Here is a 1,192-nt window from a genome sequence, read left to right on the forward strand (position 1 = left end):
GAGCTCAGATCCACTGAGAAACTTGCTGTTTCAACAACATTTAATTTAAAAACTGGACTTTTGAGGTTAAACTAATGTTCATAATTAATTTAAATAAATTACAAGTTAAAAGGGACATGGACATTTCTGTGTTTGTATTGAAAAAATATCAAACTGTGAGACTAAAGTATGGAACTGAACCATGGATTTCCTGTATCGCTGCAGCCCTGATACTTACTTCTGTTTGATGTTAAATATGTTTGTCAGTCAGAAAAGTAGTTTTCCTGGATTTTACAGGATTGTATCGGTTGTTTTTGTCGTTCAGACTGTCAGAATGAGGCACAGCTGGTCATGAGTCAAAGGAGCTGTTTGAAGGTACAGCTGTTCACATGCCTGACTGAAAATCTAAAGTTCACTGGATTTTGTTTTTATTCTCTAACAAATAACATTTTTAATAATTGTAATGAAAGGTTAGTTACTGAAGCGTCAGTCAACAGATGTATCAGTTTGGTTCTGACCTCCACGCTCCACACACAGCYGCTGTGGTACAGAGCAGAGTAGAGCTTCCTGACGTTCCTCAGGTCCTGGACGTCCCACACGTACACGCTGTGGTCGCTGTAGACGCAGGTCAGGTGTTTACCTCTGGGGTCAAAGGTCAGAGCCAGCGTGTCGGGATGCTGGACCCCGGGGCCGGCAGGCAGCGGGCTGAAAGGCAGCAGAGAGGGTCAGGGTGGAGTCCAGAGGACCAGGTGTGTGTGGTGTGTTACAGGTACCTGGGCTGAGCGAGGTCCACCCCGACGAGGTGAGGCCGCTGCAGAGTGACCACATACTGCAGGTCAGAGGGCCGGAAGACCCTGACCAGACCGTCTGAGCAGCCACAGAAGATGGAGTCCTCACTGAGGGCCAGGCATCTGGCTGCAGACACCTGTCAACAACAACAACCTGTCAACAACAACAACAACAACAACAGGTCAACAACAACAACCTGTCAACAACAACAACCTGTCAACAACAACAACCTGTCAACAACAACAACCTGTCAACAACAACAACAGGTCAACAACAACAACCTGTCAACAACAACAACAGGTCAACAACAACAACCTGTCAACAACAACAACAACAACCTGTCAACAACAACAACCTGTCAACAACAACAACCTGTCAACAACAACAACCTGTCAACAACAACAACAGGTCAACAACAACAACC

The 1,192-nt window shown here is 45.6% G+C and overlaps 1 protein-coding gene across 1 annotated transcript in view; it reads right to left on the reverse strand.

Annotated features, from left to right (window-relative positions):
* The window catches only part of wdr62 (WD repeat domain 62), a gene marked incomplete at both ends in the record, with an annotated part of 19,526 nt that overhangs the window by 13,648 nt on the left and 4,686 nt on the right, over positions 1-1,192 (reverse strand). The window contains 2 exon segments of the mRNA XM_014034373.1: positions 498-684; positions 753-904. Coding sequence (XP_013889827.1) covers positions 498-684; positions 753-904 — 339 coding nt within the window.

This window comes from Austrofundulus limnaeus, unplaced genomic scaffold, assembly GCF_001266775.1.
Source record: "Austrofundulus limnaeus strain Quisiro unplaced genomic scaffold, Austrofundulus_limnaeus-1.0 Scaffold2082, whole genome shotgun sequence".
NCBI lineage: Eukaryota > Metazoa > Chordata > Actinopteri > Cyprinodontiformes > Rivulidae > Austrofundulus > Austrofundulus limnaeus.